At 36.1% G+C, this 21,593-nt stretch overlaps 1 protein-coding gene across 1 annotated transcript in view; it reads right to left on the bottom strand.

Moving 5' to 3' along the window:
- LOC107695959 (histone deacetylase 4-like) overlaps nucleotides 1–21,593 on the bottom strand; it is a 171,885-nt gene that overhangs the window by 111,171 nt on the left and 39,121 nt on the right. The window contains exon 3 of the mRNA XM_016496081.1: nucleotides 5,794–6,038. Coding sequence (XP_016351567.1) covers nucleotides 5,794–6,038 — 245 coding nt within the window. The remainder of the gene's footprint in view (nucleotides 1–5,793; nucleotides 6,039–21,593) is intronic.

Below are 21,593 nucleotides of genomic sequence, written 5' to 3'. Positions count from 1 at the left end.
AAACTACTTCAGTCTGTGTGCATTGAATTTATTTAATACACGAGTTTCACAATTTGAGTTGAATTACTGAAATAAGTGAACTTTTCCACGACATTCTAATTTATTGAGATGCACCTGTATATCTATCTACTGTTTGATTCATTCAAAGAAATAAGCAGCTAATATATAAATACATAAATATAAATATAATTGACAGATAACTTGATAATCAGAATAAAATATAAAAACAGATGAAGCAATTAAATCTACATATGTAACAAGAATTTTCATGTGTTAATGCTTTCATAAGACAACCAGCAAACAGCCTATCCAACAACAATGACAAAATAATGAAAATGTGTTTGACATAGGGGTGTGCGATATATATCATCTGCGATAATATCGTAATTGTAATTGCAGGTTAAATGCATTCATGTCTTGCATTAAACAAAATACATGTGTGTAAATACATCTAATTTGCTTGGTAACAGCCCAAATGTCTTATTATTCTAATTCCCTGATTAAATGTAAGAATTTGACTCAAAAGATAATGGACACTTTTAGGAAAAATGGCTTTATAAAGGTAAAAATGCCCATAAAATGCAAAAATCAGTTTAAACTTATTGGAAAAGATTCATTTCTATCAGTATGAACTGACCACCACACAGAATATGAAGAATATTAAAAACATTAGGAGTCAGCTGTCTTCGGCAGTCCTTAAGGTACCAGCACAATAACACACTCAGCAAAATATTGTCTAATTATCATTATCGATAAAATCCCATAAAATATCTAGATATAATTTTTTGTCAATATCGCACACCCCTAGTTTGACAAATAAATCTTTTGACTGCACATCTCTTTCACCATATCTCTGCAGTTTGCAGCTAAATTGAGAAACTGCAGAAAAACCCAATCGCTTCTCCTCTCCCTATCATCAGCAAGGTGTCACGGCAAGAGCGTGGCATCCATCAAACCCCAGCAATACACTTTGTCCATTTAGCAGTGAGACTAGCTCTGACACTGCCCCGCAGCCCGTCAGGCTATTTATAGCACGCTCAGGGCTGCCTCGATCCCATTGGCTAGAAACCTCACTGTGGCACCAAAGCAAAGCCGGAGGTCTGCTGAGCTCACATGCTCCCAGTGTATCCCAAGGACAGAGTTCCCACAGCGACTGCAGTCACCCATTGCCCATCAAGCCTCACAATGACAGCTCAGTCTGGAGGCCAATGACAGCAGCGCTGCCTCAGGAAACCACAGACACGACAGATCGCACTCGCCAACAAATATTCAATATCCAAACAAACTCTATTCCTCACAATCCGCACAAAGAAATGGAAAATCGAAGACAGAAGCGTGGGAAGCCTTGAAGGAAGGGAGGAACGGAGACGAGAACCGCAGCATCGTGAGCTCTTCAAAGGAACAGAATCAAAATTCTGTCATTATTTACTCTCCCTCATGTCAGACCAAACCCATGTGCTGTTATTGTATCCATGAAACTCAAAATGAAGCATTTTACGCTCGTCCATTCAACTACAGTTTAGTGACTACGACTGTTAAGCTCAAAAAGCACCATAAAAGTATCATAAAAAGTAATCAATATGGATGGTGAGCTTTATTTATGTCTTCTCTATCCATATAGTAACTTTGTGTGAGAAACACACTGAAATCTCAGGAAACCAACAAAGCCACAGCTTTCATTTTAAATGTATGTTTGAATCTAGACACACTATACCAGGCTTGACATCAATGGATGGTATTTAAAAATCAACTGGTTGAAAATTTTGTACTGGTTTTTCATTTAAATCGGTATAGAGTGCTGAAGGAATGCTGCAGAAATCCTAAAGCCTGGAAACAACCAGTTTCATCATGCCAAAGTCAATGGCTTTTATGAATGGCTTTTTGGTTAAATGCTTGAAATAAGGTCTGTGGTTAACACAAGCTCAAGATATTTTCACATTTTATTCTATAACATAAAATACATCATAAATAACTAGATGTACAGCGCTGTTGCACTTCGGGCATCCTGATTTCGAGCCCCGGCTCATGGACCTTTCCCGAACCCATTCCCCTCTCTCTCTCGCTCTCTCTCTCTCTCTCTCTCTCTCTCTCACTTTGCTTCCTGTCAAGCTACTTTCCTATCATAATAAATGCAAAAACACAAAAATGCGAGAGAGAAAAAAACACTTGGGGCTCTATTAAATGTTTTATTTTTTCCCAAATTTTGTTTTATTTTTATCAAAATTCAAATTTTTTTTCTGTTTTAATTTTTTCTGGATTCTGTTCTTTTCCATTGTAATTTTTCTGGATTCCTTTTTTTTTTGTTTGTTTTTTTAACTTTTCCATTTTTCTGGATTCCGTTTTTTCCTTTTTTAAATTGTAGTAATCAAAAAAGCATGTCTAAATAACTTATATCATGAAATTTATACAATTTAACAGCAATTTATTAAAAAACAATAAAAACGACATTTTTAGAGCCCTATGAAATCTGTTTTATTTTTCACCAAATTCAGCTTTATTCTTCTCAAATTTCATGTTTACCGTTTAAAGGGTTCTGGATTCTAACGGTTTAATTGAATTTTAAGAATCAAAAAGCATGTCTAATCAACTGATTTTAAAAATAATAGGGTGCAATGGTTTATTATTAAAAATGATGGTAATTAAATGAAGACAAAACTTTAACAATAAAATTTTTTTTTTCAAAATGTAACCAAATGAAAATGTAATAATTCCTTCTTTTTTTAATAATCATACAAAGTGCAGTTAAAATGAGAGCATGGAAGAAAAACTGTTATTCCTTAAAATTCATGGAATCACAGAAATCATAGGGCCCTAAATACCCAATTTGTGTTTTTTTTATAAGCTTTTACTTGTCCTGAAAAAGCAGCTGCTAACAGGTGAATAAATGGGACTACTAAATGGGACTCTTGCAAACTATTCTGACTCGATCTTTCAGGGAAAATGTTTTTTTTTTCTTTCTTAAAGGGGTCATATGATGTTGCTAAAAAGAACATTATTTTGTGTATTTGGTATAATAAAATTTGTTTATGCGGTTTAACCCTTTGGGGTTGACAAACGCGGATACGCGTTTTGTGGCATCTTCTCCTGATAACACCGAAAAGAACTTAAATTACACTTTCAGTTTTGATCAGTTTTGAGCAATACATCAATCGAATCTGTAAATGGTCTACTTTTATTTGTATACACACATAATAACAACAAAACTTTGTGCATTTATAAAATAAAGAAAACAAACAGGCTGCGCTGTCTGCCGCCTTGGTCTGCGTGATCTTTATTTAGAAACGTGTCATTAAAATGAACTGTAACTCAGCAAATACTCAACAAAGAGACATGAGAGATATATCTAGGGCTGCACGATAAATCGCATGCGATATTTAATGCGCATCTTGTCAGAAAGCCGGTTCTGTAATCAGCGGTAAATCTCCATCACCTGTGTGCTTTCACATTGAGCAGCATTAACTACACAGAGCCGTTGTTCACTGACGAGTTGCGCAAAACCACGTCCATATTCGCGCGATTTTTTGCGCTGCTCGTCAGTTAACAACGGCTCTGTGTAGTTAATGCTGCTCAATGTGAAAGCACACAGGTGATGGAGATTTACCGCTGATTACAGAACCAGCTTTCTGACAAGATGCGCGTTAAATATCGCATGCGATTAAACAGGCAGGCACAGCACTCATGTTCGTGTTTGTGTGTGCTGTCTGCGTCACTCAGAGCACGTGCCTATATCGTGCAGTATATCGAACATTTTTTATATCGTTATCGAAGAAGGTGTACCGTCGATAAATGCCGATACCGTTTTATCGCCCAGGCCTAGTTGAACTGTTCTGGAACAGTGTTGTAAATACAACTTAACCACTGATTTCTAGTCGAGTCCTCTTTTGGAAGGCCAAACAAAGTAGTTTCGCTTTCACAACAAAACACAGCGTCACACACGGTGGGCTGGAGTGAGGAAAATATATAAGAAAAGCATCTAAGGGACATGGTTGGACACCTTAAATGGACACATATATTGAATATTCATTATGATTGGATGAGATACAAGCATCCTGATTTGATTTGGGTATAAATATTGAGTCAAAGTATTCTCCTCTTTGTCGCAATCTAAAGCCAACCCTGAATGGCTGTATGAATATAGACCTTTTCTTGCAAGAAAATAGAAAATAGCATACAAAAAAAAAAAGAATAATAAAATAAACATTTAAAAAGAATAAAATAATCCAAAATATAAAAATAATGTGAATGTTAAATGAATTTAATAAAAACAAGAACTAAAATAGAATTCATTATAAAAACATGTGCAAGTCGTCATTAATAACAACAAACTAAAATAAAAAATAAAAAATGATAAGTGTATAAATAAAATTGTCATTAATAAATGAATTAAAATCAATTAAAAGTGAAGCTTTTTTTCATTTTTAAATGAATTCATTAATGTTTATTTAAATGCCATACATATACAATTTAATTTTGGATAAAATCACATGGTAAATTAATAAATGCAAATATTCATAATTCATTTTAATTTTAGTTAATCATAAAAATACAAATATAATAATATAAATGAAATAAAATTCTAAACAATTTTCATTTTAAATATTTAAGGACAACAAGAATCGAAGATTTTAGATGAGAATGTGCAAGATGAAGTGATTACGGAGTTCACATGAGCCATCTCAAATCTTGCCTGTACCAAAAACAATGATAGTAAGAAGCAACTGTCCTATCAAAACCATCTTGAACATTCCTCAAAACATGCGCAGGGTACAGTACCGCGTCATCAGCATCATAGCGGCCATCAAAATAAACAGAGGAAAGAAACCTCATGTTCCTGCCACAGATCTTGTTAGATTCACTGCTAGCGAACAGCGTCACTGGAATCAGGAAGCGGTCTGGCTTGCAACATCTTTCAATCATCTCCCTCATAACATATTTATCTGAAGAAAACTAAGGAACTGAGCAATTACATTCCACAGCGAGGATGCTTGATAAGTTGATAAGCGTGTGCAACACCCAAAAGGTTTGTGGGTTAAATGAGCAATGAAATTCAACACAAGAATAAGTAGGCCATCATTAAGTGGCATTTTATGTTTATTCCTTTATTTAAACAATGTGTAATTACAATAACCAGACAATTTGACTTATTCAAGCACTCCTGCAAGTCCCGGAATCCTTAAATATATAACCAGCACACCACTATAAACTAGGATTTTTACCATTATTAGGATTGCTTTCCACATCGTGACGTAGCCATGTGGGGGCGTGTTTAAACGAGGCGTTTTAGGTAGGCGTGGTTGACTTAACTTTTATAAAGAATATCTCTTTGGATTTGAGACTTTAGTCTTTGCAACTTTACAGATCTTCTTTATGCACCAAGAGCTTGTATCACTTCAAAGAGAAAGGAAAAATTGAAATCGCATCATATGACCTCTTTAAATAAAAATTGAAAGAGTTGTTGGAAGCTTAATGTTGGTGACTTTAAAATCATGCGACTGTAGTTCCTTTTTAGCCTAACTAGTTTATTACTTCTGCTGACTGCATTTAGGCTTCAAAATTCATAACACTTGCATTTATTTGTGAAGATTATCTTGATGAACAAAACATGTAAGAATCATAAACTTTTGTCGCTCATGAAGCTTATTTTCTGCAACAATCCAAAAGCCAATGGAAAAATCCAATTGTTTTTTTTGTGGAGGATCTAAGGTGATGCAAACTTCCAGGTTAGCCAACGAAAACCTCTCATCCCTGCAGTGCTCTATATCACCCACCCTGAGTCAGCGGCATTTGCCTCACCTTGACATGCTCCTGCAGCTGCGCTTCATGCTGGCGCGAGAGCTGCTCGTGCTGACGCTGAAACTCTGCGATCAGGATCTGCCTCTGTATCTGCTGTTTCTGCTTGAGGGCCAGAAGCTCCTGCTGCAGCTGCTGCTCGCGCTGAGCCGAGTCCGTCGGCGCCAGGGCGAACTGGTGATCCACACGCAGGTCCATGGGGATGGCAGAAGGCGGCACTTGCAGTGGCAGCGTCGCACTCACATCAACTGCGGAAAGAGAAAGACTCAAATGAGAAAAACAACAAACTGTACAGTACTCAGTACATAAAGCTTTTAGAACTGTTTTCAACTTTTAGGAAAAGATTTTCCAAGAAAACATTTAAATATCATTTAGACAAAACTTTTATGCTGCAAAAACAAGTCACAACAGAGGTCTTTTACATATAAAATTCATTATAAAAACATGTGCAAGTCGTCATTAATAACAACAAACTAAAATAAAAAATAAAAAATGATAAGTGTATAAATAAAATTGTCATTAATAAATGAATTAAAATCAATTAAAAGTGAAGCTTTTTTTCATTTTTAAATTAATTCATTAATGTTTATTTAAATGCCATACATATACAATTTAATTTTGGATAAAATCACATGGTAAATTAATAAATGCAAATATTCATAATTCATTTTAATTTTAGTTAATCATAAAAATACAAATATAATAATATAAATGAAATAAAATTCTAAACAATTTTCATTTTAAATATTTAAGGACAACAAGAATCGAAGATTTTAGATGAGAATGTGCAAGATGAAGTGATTACGGAGTTCACATGAGCCATCTCAAATCTTGCCTGTACCAAAAACAATGATAGTAAGAAGCAACTGTCCTATCAAAACCATCTTGAACATTCCTCAAAACATGCGCAGGGTACAGTACCGCGTCATCAGCATCATAGCGGCCATCAAAATAAACAGAGGAAAGAAACCTCATGTTCCTGCCACAGATCTTGTTAGATTCACTGCTAGCGAACAGCGTCACTGGAATCAGGAAGCGGTCTGGCTTGCAACATCTTTCAATCATCTCCCTCATAACATATTTATCTGAAGAAAACTAAGGAACTGAGCAATTACATTCCACAGCGAGGATGCTTGATAAGTTGATAAGCGTGTGCAACACCCAAAAGGTTTGTGGGTTAAATGAGCAATGAAATTCAACACAAGAATAAGTAGGCCATCATTAAGTGGCATTTTATGTTTATTCCTTTATTTAAACAATGTGTAATTACAATAACCAGACAATTTGACTTATTCAAGCACTCCTGCAAGTCCCGGAATCCTTAAATATATAACCAGCACACCACTATAAACTAGGATTTTTACCATTATTAGGATTGCTTTACATTATTTATATAATTTCTGTAGAATACTGCCCCTCTTTTCCTGGCTAAAACCAGGCCAAGGTGAACAAAGCAGACATGTGGTCTGCAATAAATAGCCTCCGACAGCATATTACGTCCAGACTGCTGGCGTGGGACCTCTTCATTTGTGCTTTACTGAATAGGAGAGGTTTTAGGGGGAACACTGAACACATTCATGCTTGAAGTGTCAACTTCACTCTTGGGACGTCACGATGCCCCGAATGCCACAAGTTCAAGGATGCTCCTCTGACCCCACAGTAGACAAAACAAAAGTCCTCAGCGGAAGCCCTGAGGCCACACAAAGGCCAGCGTCAAAGGCTATTTACTATAATGGAATAAAAACTGCCCTTTATTCCAGACTAAATTGCTTTATAAAATCATATTTATGACGCAAATCCTTGGTCACAAAGGGGCCATTGATGCCCGGCCCCCTGAAACTGACCACTACGCTCTTTGGCAGCTCATGCTCAGCAGGACAGGAAGCCGTCAACTAGTGAACTACTTCCTCCACATTTACTTTGCATCAATAAGCGGTGATAAGAGTGTAGTTTATCCATGTATTTGCTGTCAAGAGACAGAGAAAACATATTTGAAATTCACCACCCAGTCCAAACAAAGCCCAATGGCCAAAAAAAACACAAACAACTACTAGCAGTAATTAAAATGCCAAAGAAAACAGTGCACCAGCAAACAGAAACTCTAATTGAATTAATAAACACTGTTTTAACGTCTTTCATTCACAAGGACTAATTTTGGCTTGCTGAAAATGTAATAGTTTAGAAGAGAGTTCAGAAGGGAACAACTACCAGCCCAAACCCAAATGGTGCACATAATGTGGCTTCTTATTAATTTTTTTGAGTGAGAATTTGAATTGCATTGGCCACAACCCACAGGAAGTTGAATTGAAATGACAGGAAGAGGAATTTAATGAATTGTAATCCAAAGAAATTCAACATAAATAATGCATTTCGGGAAATCTATCCATCTATCCATTTGTCTGTCTATCCATCAATCTTTCTAACTATCCATTCGTCCATCAATTCATCCATCCGTCCATATATTCATTTGCCTTTCTTTCCATCCACCTACCTATCTACCGATCAGTCTGTCTATTTGTCTTTCTATCCATCCATCAATCTATCCATCCATTGATTTACCTATAGTATCTATCCATCTATTGATTTGTCTTTTCATGCATCCATCCACAGTATCTATCCTTCAGTGTCAATCTATCCATTTGTCTTTCCATCCATCCAATCTATCCATGAGTCTGTCTATCCATTTGTCTGTCTTTCCATCAATCTTTCTAACTATCAATTCGTCCATTCATCCATCCGTCCATCAGTCCATATATCCATTTGCCTTTCTTTCCATCCATAGTATCTATCCATCAGTCTGTCTATTTGTCTTTCTATCCATCCATCAATCTGACCATCTGTTCATCCATCCATTTACCTATAGTATCTATCCATCTATTGATTTGTCTTTCCATGCATCCATCCACAGTATCTATCCTTCAGTGTCAATCTATCCATTTGTCTTTCCATCCATCCAATCTATCCATGAGTCTGTCTATCCATTTGCCTTTCCATCATTCATCCATCCAGCAATCAGTCCATCCATCCATGTACAGTATATATCAATCCCTCTGTCTATCCATTTGTCTTTCCATCCATCCATAGTATCTACCATCAATGTCTACCCATTTGTCTTTCCATCCACCTACAGTATCTATCCATCCATCCATTTATCCATCAGTCCATGAATCCATCCATTCATCTACAGTATATCCATCCATCTGTCTATCCATTTGTCTTTCCACCCACCCATCCGGCCTATAAATATTCAAGCAAATTTTCAAAGTTTGTCTCCACAAACATTGCTGTTTAGTTATAGTAATTACAGTTATTTTAATATCTTTGAATTTCAGTTCATTTTAATTCTACGTCTTTACATTCAAATTCAATTCACATTCAGGAATTTAAAAAGCATTCTCAATTCAATTCTCACTGGTGCACAACTGAACTGAGAACTGTAAAATCCACTCCGTCAGCAGAGAGCGTGAAACGGTAAGATGAGCCTTCCCTGTGAGTAAAGCCCAGATACAGCGCTGCAGTTTGTTTACTAGTCTAATTATTCTTAGAGGGAGGATTAGGTAACATTTACATTGGAAGTTTGCTGACAGGCCAAAGGTAATCCCGGTCTTTGCTGTGCTCTCTGAGGATAGATGCTTGATGCACAGTTAGGACATTAATAACAGCCAGGGCACTACATGTTACAGTTAGGAGACACACTGGGGACGGAAGGGATATGCATTTCTACCCAATTAGAATGATGCAATATAAGCGTAAAGAGAAATAATCACCCCTGCAGCACTAATTCTGCAAAAGGGGATTTGCTGACACGCACAGCGCTGGCCGAACATGCACGTGGATACACACCCACACACTCTACAGCATGATCTGATGGAGATTGATTCACCAAGGCCATGAATGCGGCAGCCAACCATTACACTATGTACCTTGTGAGGAGTGATACATCCTGGGACAGTAATTTTTATATTAAATACAAACAAATATTTTGTCTATATTTACATATATTTCTATTTCTATCTAAATATAGAAAAATATTTTAATATGTATTATAATTTTATAATTTTAATTTTATTTTTTCTATATAAAATGAAAATAAAATGTATCAAATTTATAAAAAAAAAAAAAATCAAAAATAAATTGAAATACAAAAAAAATAATAAATTATTTAAACAAAAAATTTGCATTTGAATTTTGCAAGTTAAAAGTCCTTAAAATGAAAAACCCCTGCATCATATTCAACTCTGTTAGATTTGAGACAGAAGACCGATCCTGTGAGATCACTCCAAAGTACGACCAAAACTTTTCAATACCAACAACTAAAAACATTGTTTTCCATGCTCCCCCCAAACAGCACACAGGGGCCTTTCCTGAGAAGCACAGAGCAGCTCCAGGCCCATCGCCTCCCTCTGCAGAACACTGTCCCTGACTGACCCTCTGACCCTCTACTGAGACATGGAGAATAATGAAGTGTTGGGGAAACATCAAAGCTGCGTACTGATTACGTCAGAGGAGCCCCGGTTTTCCGCAGGCCACGCTCAGACGAATAGAGGAGTGTTTGTTCTGTCCCATGGAGAGACAGGTCACACTGACGATCACAGACCAGTGTCCAGAACACGATGTAAAATGTGGAGTGACTTACTTATGAATGAGGAGAGAAAAAGAGCTGGCCATTACACAACAGGACATGCACATATATAAATGAACAGTGGATATGCCACATAAGATGCTTCCAAATCCTTGTAACCCTTAAATGCATGCATTATTACATATTTGGGTCTTTAGCGACCCGGACCTATATATCTAACACGGACGGATCTCTTAACCGCTGCAATAGCGCAAAACTCTCCTGATATTTTACTCAAAAGAATAAAATAAAGCATATTTGTTTAATTTAAGCAGATGATTTTTCCATCACCGTTATAATCAGAGCGCATTTTCCCTGTACATTTAAAATCCGGCTCATATTCGCAATCTCAACCATATTCTCAAAACTATCGCTTTCAACGTCTTCAGAATCAATATTTTGATCGCTGGCAGCTTATTCACCACATCCACAAGCAATTGACAGTGACACTTATATTACAGTAATTGCTCTGCAGTAAAGCCATTCATTTTTGTTTAGAACGAATAGATTGAGGAATACTAAGAAGGTTTATGTCTAACTTTATAAAATGAATGAGGGGGAGGGTATAATGACGTCCGGGATCGCTAAAGACACGAGGTATGCGTTTAAGAGTTAATAAATTCAAGAAAACAGAATACTGTCTTAATTGGCATTACGGCAAGCTTCTTTATATTATACACACAACTGGAATATAAACAAATTCCACTATTTAATCAGAATTTTCATGTGTTTGTAACTTTAAACACAGTCATTGAGAGAACAGAGGAAAAAGGAGGAAGAGAGAAAGAGAGGGAGAATTCTGATGGAGATTTTACTCATTCCAAACAGAAGCCGCTATAAATAGCCCAGGGTAAGCCATCATGTCCATGAACATTGACTACAAATGGCATGAGTCACTTGTTTTTCAGTTTCCCCTGGGGCTTTGCAGAAACTACAGGTCTACAGGAGAGCTCGTCAATATGTCAGTGTGTTGGCAGGTTACTGTAGCGCAAAAGCTGATCAATGAAATCATGTGAATGACTGTCCATTCATACAGTGCATGACAACATGTAATGCCAGTGTCTCATGCTTTGAGCTGTTAACCTGAAAGACTCCAGCACGTCTGTGTTGACAGGATTCCAGAAACGCAGAAAGACGTTTATGGGTATGTAATTTAGCTATGCTCTGTGGACACTACAGATGGGTGAATTTCAAGAAACACCTCAAAGAATCACCTTAAAGAAACAATGTCTATGATAATTTTCAGCATGTTTACAGCCCAGCAGATACTGTTAGCATGCCTTGTCTCTGAACTCCCTTTAAAGCACCATTACCGCCAAAATGTTAAAGCTTAAAAAACAAATTACTTCATAAACTCAAACAATTAATAACCTTAATAAACTCATTAAGTTGTCTAGTCAACCACCCTTACCAAACACTATTAAAATTTTAGCTTCAAAGTACTCATTATTGCAATAGAAAAATGTCACTCATCACTGTTACAAGAGGGAAGAAATAATATAGGCTATATGAGTATTTTTTAAATAATAATTATATATTTATTTATAAATTATATATATAAAAAGTTCATTTATTTCAGTAATTCAACTCAAATTGTGAAACTCATGTATTAAATAAATTCAATGCACACAGACTGAAGTAGTTTAAGTCTTTGGTTCTTTTAATTGTGATGATTTTGGCTCACATTTAACAAAAACCCACCAATTCACTATCTCAACAAATTAGAATACTTCATAAGACCAATAAAAATGCACTTATGAGGTCATTATGACATTAGCGGGGTTGCCGTGGCATCGGCGTGTGTGTTTACCAGCCGGGTGGCTCTAACGACCCCTGAACGCAGCGGTCCCTGAACATTAGCTTGGCTGCACAGGCTAAAAGCCAAACAGCTAGAGGAGCGTTCTTAAAAAAAGTCTCTTTTAGTCTAAACAGCCGCTTAAGTAAAAGGCCTACACACTCAGCTCTTCCATACAGCCGTCCACACTTGGCACCAACCACGCATCTGGCCTTGAACGTCAAAGAGAAAGTGAATTGCAAGTGTAAGTGTGTGTGTGTGTAAATGATAAAATGATAATTCAAGCAACAGGATGCAGCTCCCATTAAGCTTCACTGCAACATGTTTATTCTTCATAAGACTAGAGTCTAGTGAAATCAATCGATGCTCTTATCTTCCCCCGGCTCATGCTACCATCTATAGAACAATTATCTTTTCATCCAGTCAAATACCGCAAGACGATGACAAAAAAATATACCCTCAATGTTCCTGAACCCAAGCCCTGAGTGCTATCTAAAAGCCTGGCTAACTTGTCCACCTGGACAGATGGGGCAGTAAAATTGCGCTACACCGCAAGCCTTGAAATTTATTCCATTAATTCAAGTGCAGTGAAAATCACTGGTCACTGACACCCACGCTTTATCCGGAGGCTTGCGATGAATGTGCAATTACAGCCTCTCATACCAGGAGTGCGCTGTAATCACAGCTTAAAGAGATGTGTATCGGCCGCTATCAGAGGCGTATCCGCCGAATCTCACAGCAATGACGGCATCGTCAATCCAGCCATCAGTGAGACAAAACAAACCGAAAGAGAGCGAGCTGTACGTATAAACACGCAATCTTTCAAAGCATTCCTATTTTTGAGAGCGGCTGCTCAAAAACCCGAATGCTGATCAGAAATGACATGTTTACAATAAACAGAGGATAATGTATAGCTGCCATCGCCAATTACTCGATTCAACGGACTACTGTATCCATAAGCTCAACCCAAAAATGCTAATGTGGCATGATACAATGAGTTCAGACTCCTGACCAAACATTCACCCTCATTACGGTGAGGTCAAGAGGTCAACAGCAATTCCTGGAAAGTTTGATGTAAAAATAGTGAGATTCTAGTATTTATGATGTACTGACATTAAAAGTTTGTACATTGAAATAATTTCCATAAATCACCAAAAAATGCTTACAATCAATTGATTCAAATTTGATTTCCAACATGTTTAATTAACTTTTAGAAATATTTAATTTTAATACACAAATTATATTTTTGTAAATATTATAAACAGTAATATAAATATTATTATAACATTCTATCATTTAATTTTATATTGTAAACATTATTAATTACATTATTAAATTATTACAATAAAATGTTTTGGTAAAGAATATGTATTTAAATATTCCATAAATCACCAATATTTCTTAAAATAAAAACTTTACAATAGATTAATAAATTCAAATTGTATTCAAAACAGTTAAACAATAATATAATTACATTATTAAATTACTATATACATTAAAATATTTTTGTAAAAAAAATATGTAGGTACATATTCCAGTTTATAATTAAACTAAACATTTGTATATGTATATAAATAGTAATTCTATTTTTTAGCATTAAACCTTTTGCATTTGGCTATTTGTTAAAAAGGTTACTCTTCTAATAAAAAACACCTTTTATGTGACTGTATAGCAATTACATATTAATATATACATTGAATATCATCAAAAGGAAGATATATATATACATTTATTTTGAAACTTCTAAAAACTGAAGTTCTGATTAAGTTGCTGGCAGATGACAACTGATTAGCTATGTCAGGAAGTAACAAGCCCTTCATAAGAAATACAGACAAGAGTTTTTATCAGATCTCTCTCTCTCTCTCTCTCTCTCTCTCTCTCTCTCTCTCTCTCACTCACTGCGAGTCAAGGTCTTTTGCCCTCATCTAGACTCCACCTCTAACAAGATGCTCCAGGCATTTCCCTCCAATAGTGGGAGCGACCAGCAGCTGGAGCTATTTATATCCGCAGAATCAGATCCCCTAGCAGAGCAGCGGTTTGACTCGGCACTTGTGCTTCCAATCTATGACATTGATAATATGAATGTCCTGCTCAGGGCAGGTCGATACAGCAAAGTATACAGCAAAGGTAGACCTCTCAGCAGATGGTTTGAATGAAAGCTTTTCCTCATTTAAACTTGAGAAAAGTGGAAAGAAAAACGAGACGGACATACTGGACGTGAATGAAAACAGTGCTGCATGCTGGGCTGCTCTGTGAAGCCATCGGCCGATGGTCACACGTGCTTTTAATAGGCAGAGGAGAGAGAGCAGGGGTGAGCAATGCCCATTCAAATGTGAATGGCACTGAGGTAGGACACTGCAGGCTCCTGGGTGACTAAGAGTGTGTGTGTGTGTGTGTGTGTGTGTGTGTGTGTGTGTGTGTGCACACACACTGGCCAACACGTTCATGACAACCTTTCTACAATGACATGACAAAGACAGTGAGACACTAAAATAACAAAACGATCTTGTAAATCTCTCTGGCTGTCTTCAAAGGATCTCACAAAATACGATATGACCATATATCATGATATGCGTATTATATACATAGTCAGAGCCGCCTCCGTCAAATTTTTTGCCGCCTCTGGCTGTCGACAAACTCAGACAGGCAGTTACATGCAAGTGTCACTGAACCACGTCCAATAGGGCTTTTAGTCCAAAAGTGTGCATATTTGGAGAAATACTTTTATCTTTACACATATTCATTTCACATTTCTTTAGACAGAATCTTCATTTCTATTCATTTTCCACTGAATTATGCGATCTGACGAGCATTAGTGGCTTCCAGCACTGTCTCAGTTTGTTTTCTCTTCCGCGATGGTTGTTCTGACTTAGATGAAGCTCATTTGCTGCTCATATGTCACTCATATTGCGCGTTCATAACCCGCCCCGTCTCTTCTGATGACGAGCTTCCATTACACTTCCGCATTGTGTTCTTTACACAGCAAACCCACACTGTAAAAAATGACCGTGAATTTAACGGTAAAAGACTGTAAAAATGCTACAGTAAAAACCTGTTAAATGGTTAACGGTAAATTCCCCTACTATATACGGTGAAAAACTGTATTGGACATTACATGTAATCTTACGGTAGTATACCGCTTTTGGAAGTGAAAAAGACTGTGTAATTTACAGTGAATAAATTAAATTTATTCCAGAATTCCGTGCGTTACATTTCAAATTTGATGTTTTTTTGTTGAAATAACTGTTTCTTCTTAGTTTTTTCTTATCAGTTTTGTATATTAGGGTTATATGTTACACCTAATGTTGTTAAATTAATATTTATTGCATTATTTCAGTTTCATGTGTGTTATCATGATGGTGTTAAGTGTTTGTGTGAATGACACTGTGTGCCTTCTATATACACGTTATTATTTAAAAGCTGCTTGTGATGGGCTTTGGTTCATCATGTGACTTTCTCATTACCACCTGCATTTGGTGGTTATCAGTGTATTACAAAGGTACAAAACAGATTTCAGTACTTTAATAGGTTGGTATATTAACATTATTTCAGTTAATGAAATTACAATATTTAACTGTAAATTTAAGTTAAAACCGTAAAACCTAAAATTTTGCTACCGTATTCTTTACGGTAAAATTCCGGCAACCACAGCTGCCGTTTTTTTACCGTACATTTTACAGAAATGTTTTACTGTGCAGAGAAACGTTTCTACACACGAAACATGAAGCTAATAAAAAAAACTATCATGATAGTATATAGTTTGTATGTGATTTTCATGAGATTTGGGGTATTTTCATAACAATAAAGAACATTTACATGAGAAATGCTAAGCAATTAGCTAAATATAAAAGGTTAGAAATAACTTATTTCAAAAATCCACATTAGATCACAATCGGAAGTTATTACAAACACTCTGGTGGTTTGAAGTGAGATTTGAGTAAAATCGTAGTATTAATTTTATAAATAGTCTTATGTAACTTGATGCTAATGTTAGCTCTAATGCACCTGCTGTGATTAAATTTCATGATGCATTCTATCAAAAGAATTAATGTAAAGTTATTCAAAGTAAAATTCATGTAAAATATTTTCTTTTATAGAAAGACACTTTATAGTAAATGGATAAATGTATATTGGAACAAAGCAATGCGGACTAGGAGACTATAAGGAGTGGATTAATATTTTCAATTTCATGCAGTTTAACGACCTAATATGTTTATGTTCACTTAGACTGGAAAAGGGCCCCTTTTAGCTGTTAAGTTGTATTTAATTTAATGTTCAACAGGTTTGTTTTTGTAAAATGTAACTTGATAATTATCATTTTCTTCAATTATCTAATTATTAGAACACCTAAAATATGTTGCGTGTACAAAGTGTTTGTTTCCACCAGTTAAAGGATGGGTACATGTGTGCACATGATCCGGATGGTACCACCTCGGCCTCATTTTGAGCCAGGAAAAACACTATTTTAGTATTATTCATATGCTAGTACAGTATTCATTAACTTTTTGAAGTAGCTTTCATTTTTCTATTTTCAGTATTGATTTTAATTATAATTGTTTTTTCATTTTAAAGTTTAAGTAATTTTGTTATCTGCTTTTGTCATTTTTGTATTACTGTTTTTAATATTTAGTATCATTTATTTAGTATTACAGTATTTCTTAATGTTTTGAAGCTTTTATTTTTATATTTTCAGTATTCATTTTCATTTCTAATTTTTTAATTTTAAAGTATTAGTAATTTTGATGTCTGCTTTTGTCATTTTTATTAGCGTTTGTTTTAATATTTATATACTATTATAGCATTTCTCATTTCTTTATTTTCTTTTCATTTTTAGGTTTTTGTAATTTCGTTATGTGCTTTTGTCATTTTTATATTAGTATTTGTTTTTATAATATTTATATTTAGTTTTAATTCATTTTTTATTTCAGTTTTAGTCATTTTAGTACTTTAACTTTAACTTAACTCAGTAACTTACCAAAGAAAATATTTCTAACTTTTAAAATACCAAAATTCGTTTTAGTATTAGTTAACAATAACAACACTGGTTACTGTAAATTCATCAAAATAGTTTAGATGCTAAAGAAAGCATGTGGTTATGCCTATTGGATAATGGGATAATCCAGTGAAATAAATGCTCACAAATATGTACAAATAAAATACTTGCAAATTAAAAAAAGTTCTTATTTCTGATTATTTTAATCTAAGAACATTAAATTATTCATAATAAAAAAGTTACATTTAAATAAAAACAAAAAAACAGTTAGCTTTGGCTCTTAGTTCTGATTGGTTGAGCCACGTTCGGAGCCGTTGTAAAACAGCCAATAAACGTGCACATGTGACCTCATCAGTTCAATTCCATATTAATGCAGCAAGTTACGATGTTCCACAGCAACCCTAAACAACTAAACTGCGCTTTGTGGTGCCAAACACCTTTTAATAAGTTCCTCGTCTTGACTTGTTCGGGACACGTACCGCTCTGCATTTTGCATTAATCCATGTTTCTTTACTGCTCTCCCATGTAAAGAATGTAACGCAGTCCTAGACGCATCTACCGCGGTATAAACGGTTAAGCAGGATCTCTACCAGCCGACACATCTGTCGTCACACCGCCCAGCCCTACTTTCCATCCTCACCAGACAGATTGTCCAGGACAGAGACCCTGCTCCACAAACACAGCCAAGCGGAACACCTCACACACACACACAATACAGTGAAGGACTGACAATAAAGTGCATTGAAAAGCTCTCATCACTCACCAGAGAGTGTTCAAGGATGCAGCGTGCGTGTACACACACACCCCCACACCAGAGTGTTAGCGTATCTCAGCACCACGCAATAAAGCCAGTCTTTACACACCCGTCCGCCCACTCAACCTCCCTCATTCAGAACAGCCCATACAGAAGCAGCACTTACCCATCAGCCCCTCAAGCCCAGAGCAGGGAGACGGCAGACAGTGAGCCGGAGGGGTTACGACTCTCGGGAAACACGCGCAGCGACTCCCACGAGTGGCGTTCTCTGCCTCTAACAGCGCTGAGTGTGGCTCTCTCGGTCTTTCACATTCCCCGTCTCGCTCTCACTGACTCTCTTCCCTCCGGCTGTGTCTGTATCTCACTCCGTCACCCTTTGCCCCTCCCTCTCTCTCTCTCTCCCGCCCTTCCTCTCAGCTGGTGACATCACAGAGCCGTTGCAGGCATGCTGAGTGTTTATGTGCACTGCTGTTTCCTGGAACACGGGGCAGATTCACAGAAGCTCCAAGACTCTCTCTCTCTCTCCCTCTCTCATTAGCACACTACTCTGGTGTTTACATAGAGCGTAACGGTGACCACCCACTTTTTTAGCGGCTTTAGGAAGTATTTTACCCCAAAAAAACTGAAATAAAGAACAAAACGGGGAGCTCTGAGGTGAATCACAACATCACATATGGTTCTGGGGGAAAAAAAAAAAGATGTTTAATATCTTAATTCACTAGCTATGTTTCCATCCCCCTTTCTTTAATGCGCATTTTGGATTATCGCATAAAAAAACGCTGGATGGAAACGCCAAGATGCGCATAAATTCTAAAAATGGGCATAAAAAAAAAAACTTATGCACACAACTGAGAAGGATAAACTTTTTATCCGATAAGAAAAAATGCGAATAAACTACGGTGGAAACACACTTACCGAATAAATTCCACCATGCGCATTGAAAAAGTCATGTGACTTTGCGCTATGAGACGGGATAGGCTAACTTGACTAACCAGCGGACTGATTTCGTTCACAGCATCTATGTTGTTTTGGTCGTTCTGAAATGCCTGAGGAAAGTCTGTCATCAAAGTATTACTGTATAATTATTGTCTTACTGTCTAAAAGCAATGACCGCATTTATTGTGTTACGTCTGTTCTCTCTGAAGCGCAAGTAATTTATTACATATGAAAATTATTATATTCAGTGGCTTCTCCTAGTTTTCTTAGAGATATTTAGTGCCAGTTTATCAGGAAGTGACGATTTTGTTCTCTTTGACTCATTGGATGGAAACGGTGCTTTATTCGCAAGTGGGTGACGATTTTGTTCTCTTTGACTCATTGGATGGAAACGGTGCTTTATTCACAAGTGGTTTATGCGATATTCCAGTTTTGCGCATAAGTTAAATTTGCATCTTTGGATGGAAACATAGCTACTGAGTAAATAAACTACTCAATCCATAAAGCATTGCGGAAAACGTGGAAATAGTGGTTTAATTTTAAAAAATGTTGACAAGTATAAGTTTTTATTATTTATTTATTAAGTATTTATTAAAACCTTAAAGGTTTAAAATATAGTTTAAGAATTAAAATAAAGATAAGAAAATATAATCTATTTTAGGTTTATAGCCAAACTTTCAAAAACATACTGTAGCGTTCACATTGAAAATGCTTTTTGGTAAAAAACTTTAAATAAATTAATTAAAACAAATACAAAATGACTTCCACATCAGAGGTCATGGACTGTCCTAAGCATTGTGTACATTATCACTTAAGCAGGCCTAATTTAGTAAATAAAAAAGGTTTATTGCAAAACTATCAAAAATATACATGGTGTTCACAATAAAAACACTTTTTGCAGTGATTTTTCAACTGTTTGAACAAAGAAAATTTCACTAATTAGTGGATTTTTCTTAATTAAAGTTCTAGTTTAGTTCTTCAATAGGGATTCAGCATTTAAAGACAAAATGTGTGTGTGTGTGTGTGTGTGTGTGTGTGTGTGTGTGTGTACACATTAATATGCGAGTCAAGTTTTTGCTGAGGTCGCCATTGGCGACTATATATATTTACATGTTATAACTTTAAAAATTTGCATGTAATGCCTTTTTTCCTGATTGTTTTGCGATCACATCTTTTGTTATGTTCACGTATTAAACCGAGACGATGCGCATCAAAGTTTTAGTGGAAAAAAAGAGTTTCAAACAGTCCTCATCTCTGACGCACACCTGCTAAACGCAGCTCAGTTGTGCAGCGCGAGAGAGATCGAAATGACGGAGACGTGCGAAGTGAAAGTGCAGAAAAGCAGCGTCTATTTCGTGCACAACTTGAACAAACTACAACAGGTAAAGCTGTCAGCTGTGTGGATATTGGCAATATCGTTAACAATTCTCATTTATAATCATTACTAATATGGCTTCTTATCAAGATCTTAGTCTATGCTGTGTTCTGTTAATGCGTGAACTTCATTTTAAGCGCACTTGCCATCCAGTAATCGCAAAAAGCTTTGTGCTTTGTTACTTTTTAATAAACAAAGTACCAGCTTTAAAATTATTCCAAATTCATAACGAAATTCAAACAATAAATGCGTTTTTGGCGCTCTTTAATGCGGCAGGTGCCATCGCTTTAGCACCTCAGTTCAAGCGGCAAGTGAACCCATTTAATCTTTCTCTTTACTACTATAGTAGGATGAACATGAATTAACATCAAAAGGTAGGGTATTTTATAAGAGAGCCTACAGTACAACTCACTGAAATGTCTCGTAAAAGCTCATTCAGTGTTTCAAACTGGAAAATGTGTAAAGCTTGTAAACATTGCAACGTTATATACATTTACCTCAGAACCATTCAGTCAAAGGTTCTTTAAAGAACCATCTCTTTCTCAATTTTTTATAATCTGAAGAACCTTCTTTTGCCACAAAGAACCTTTTGTGAAACGTCAAGGTTCTTCAGATGTTAAAGGTTCTTTATGAAACTATTTACACTCTGTGGCCAAGTGATGCGTATGGTCCACGATATTGGTACAGATTCTGTGTAATGAACAATTCTTTGTGACTGTATATTTCAAGTTGGAAAAGACATTTAGTTCCCACTTTAAGTGAACCTTAGTTCCCAGGTCATCTACAAGATTGATTAAAATGCTGATAAAGTCAAGAAAAGATGCGACATAAACACATGACAGTATTATTAAAATGTAAAAAAATAAATAAAATAATAATAATAAAATAAATAAAACACGTTTATTCTGTGGCACCTAAAAAAATAATTTGGCGACTAAGTTTTTTTCTTATAGGAGCCAATGGCTCCTTACTCGATTTTTTTGTCTGGAGCCCTGGTATGTATATATATAGTCAACAAAAAAAACTGACCTCATGGTAGGTCTGTCCTGGGTAGTTTATACTTTGTTGCTAAAATCATTTCTCTTTGGAGAAAACAAGTCCTTACTCCTTACATCCTTATTGTAGCACAGCAGTAGAATTTGTACAGTAAAAAACACTTTACAGATTCTACTGCTGCGCTACAGTAAGGCTTTAGACCAGGGGTCTCCAAACTCGGTCCTGGAGGGCCGGTGTCCTGCAGAGTTTAGCTCCAACTTGCCTCAACACACCTGCCTGGAAGTTTCTAGTATGCCTAGTAAGACCTTAATTAGCTTGTTCAGGTGTGTTTAA

This window comes from Sinocyclocheilus anshuiensis, unplaced genomic scaffold, assembly GCF_001515605.1.
Source record: "Sinocyclocheilus anshuiensis isolate Anshui unplaced genomic scaffold, SAMN03320099.WGS_v1.1 scaffold698, whole genome shotgun sequence".
Taxonomy (NCBI): domain Eukaryota; kingdom Metazoa; phylum Chordata; class Actinopteri; order Cypriniformes; family Cyprinidae; genus Sinocyclocheilus; species Sinocyclocheilus anshuiensis.
Note: the sequence above shows the minus strand (reverse complement) of the source record. Positions and strands in the feature narration are given on the sequence as shown.